The 2,215-nt window shown below is 67.5% G+C and overlaps 1 protein-coding gene across 1 annotated transcript; it reads right to left on the bottom strand.

Annotated features, from left to right (window-relative positions):
- Positions 1 to 334: 334 nt before the first annotated feature.
- Positions 335 to 1,362, bottom strand: LOC309659135 (putative membrane protein C3orf80 homolog). The gene has a single exon (XM_082458455.1). The coding sequence runs from the start codon at positions 1,219 to 1,221 to the stop codon at positions 481 to 483; it is 741 nt and encodes a 246-aa protein (XP_082314581.1). The 5' UTR covers positions 1,222 to 1,362; the 3' UTR covers positions 335 to 480.
- Between the last annotated feature and the right edge of the window lie 853 nt (positions 1,363 to 2,215).

The raw sequence follows: 2,215 nt of genomic DNA, 5'->3' as shown, positions 1-2,215 counted from the left end.
CCGCGCGCATCAGTCTCCAGTCACGGCTCACCTCCTCGCCCTCCGCCCATCCTGGGAGACCTTTACCTGTCCAGGCGAGAGGGAAAGGAGTGGAACTGCGTCCCTCTCGCTTCATCCCTAAAGGTTACTGCCCTTCTCCCGAAGCTCATATGTTCTCTGATTCGGGAAGCAGGCACTTACAAGTGAACTCAAGCCGAGGCGAGGCTTAGGGCGGGGACGTCCTCCAAAGTTGCGCTCTGGGCTCGTCTGCTGCTGTCGCCCCCGCCGCGCGTGCCTAACGTTTCCTTGAACCGAATGAAACGTAGGGAAACTTAACATCCCGGGGGAGGCGGGGGTGGGGATGGCCCGAACCCAGTCTCTGGGCGACAGGCGGGGTCGGAGACAACTGGCGGCGGCGGCCGCGGCCCCCCCCGGCCTTGCGTCCTACCCGTAGCCCCCGGCCCGGTTCTGTCCGCGTGGTCCTCGCGAAGCCCCGGGCGCTCAGATGAGCGGGAAGCGGACCTCGCCGCCGCCGTCGGACTCCCCGGCGCCTCCACCTCGCGGGTGGCCGAGCACCGACACGGGCAACACGACCTCCCCGGGACTGAGCTGCTGCAGCCGCATGGACTCCTCGTAGGTTGGCAGGTACTTGACCTCCTCGTAGCTGGGCAGCTGCAGGAAGACCGGCGACACTACGCGCAGCTCGTGCTCCGAGGCGCAGGAAGGGGCCGAGCGCCCGCCGCCTGCCCGGCCCCGGCCACCGCCTCCACTGTCCAGCAGCGAGTCCTGAGAGCCGGCGGCCGCCTCGTCCCGCAGCAGCGCGGGCGAGTCGTCGTCGTCGTTGTCGTCGGGCGGCCGCGCGGCCCCCGGCTGCCCGGCGCCCCCCGGTGGCCCCGGTCGCGCCTGCCCGCGCGGGTACCTGCGTGGGCTGGGACAGATGATGCGCTGCAAGAAGTAGCCGATGGCGAAGAGCACCAGCAGGATGAGCAGCCCGGAGAGCTTGCGGACGAACCAGCCCACGTTGTCGAGGAAGGCGTGCAGCGGCAGCTTGCAGCAGCGCACCGCGGTGGCGTTGGCCGCGTCGCAGCAGCGCTCCCGCTCGCCGCACGCCAGCTCCGCGCAGCCCCCGCCGCCCCGCGAGGGCGCCACCAGCGCCAGCGCCAGCAGTAGCAGCAGCGGCAGCAGCGGTGGCGGCGCCGGCGCCACCGACAGGCCCTCGGCCGTGACCCCGGGTCCCCACATGGCCCGCGCGTACCGTTGCTAAGGTCCGGGGGCGCGGGGGGGATCCGTCTGTCCGCGTGTCCGTCAGTCCCTCCCCGGGCGCTCCGCTCGGGTCCCGCGCGCCGCCTCCCTTGCCTCTGCTACCTGCGGCCGGAGCAGTCCTCACTTGGCCACGCTTGGGCGGAAGGAGGAGCCCGAGGCGCGCCGAGGCTGCGGGAGGCGGCCGCTTCCCGCGCCTGAACAGCCTCCTGAGCTTCTGACCTTAACCCCGCGCGCCCAGCCGCCCAGGCCGGGCGCAGGGCGTCCGGAACCGCCCAAGATGGCAGGGGCAGCCTGCGTGGGGCTGCCGTGGGCATCTTGGCCCCGGCCGGCCGCGCTCTTCCAAGCCCCCCTTGGCACCCTCCGGCACTGGAAGGGTTAACGCTCTGCGCTCAGCCTGGGAGCCCCCTGATCTTGATTAAGTCCGCCGTCTCGCTCTTCCCCGCCACTCGGGTGGGGGCTCTTGCTCGCGTAGGTGTTTCAGTTTTAAATGATTGGATTTCCCCAGGAATGTTGTTTAAATTGACTTGCGACTGGGATTCGCTTACCATCCTTCTTGTGATCTTTCTGATTAAAAATGGATGATGGCCATTAATGGCTGGCGCAGCCCCGCAGCAGTCCCAGAGCTTGGGGGGGGTTGGAGACCGCCGGGTGGTTCTGCTTTCAGGCGGATCCAGGGGGCTGGAAATCCGGTACCCACAGGAGACCTCCAGAACAGACAGAGAATTCTCCGGAGAGACTAAGGTCACAACACCACGGAAGTATTCCCAGAGGGTCAGGGAGGACTCCGCCAAAGTGACCCAAGTTGACGAAGGAGAGAAGGCGTGCCTATTTCCCCAGGGGCTCATCCGACAAGCCCCCACTGAGCTCAAGGGACAGAGCAGGGATTTGGGTTTGGGGTAGAAGGAGGCCTCTTCCCCAGCGTAAGTAACACATCTGTGAAGTGTCAAAGGGGAGTGTAAGTGGTTGGCAACGT

The sequence above is a fragment of the Balaenoptera physalus genome (assembly GCF_965194825.1).
Source record: "Balaenoptera physalus genome assembly, chromosome: 4".
NCBI lineage: Eukaryota > Metazoa > Chordata > Mammalia > Artiodactyla > Balaenopteridae > Balaenoptera > Balaenoptera physalus.
This window is presented reverse-complemented; position numbering and strand designations above follow the sequence as displayed.

Coding starts and splice junctions, on each gene's coding strand:
- LOC309659135 (XM_082458455.1), bottom strand. CDS start 1,221: ATGTGGGGACCCGGGGTCACGGCCGAGGGCCTGTCGGTGGCGCCGGCG.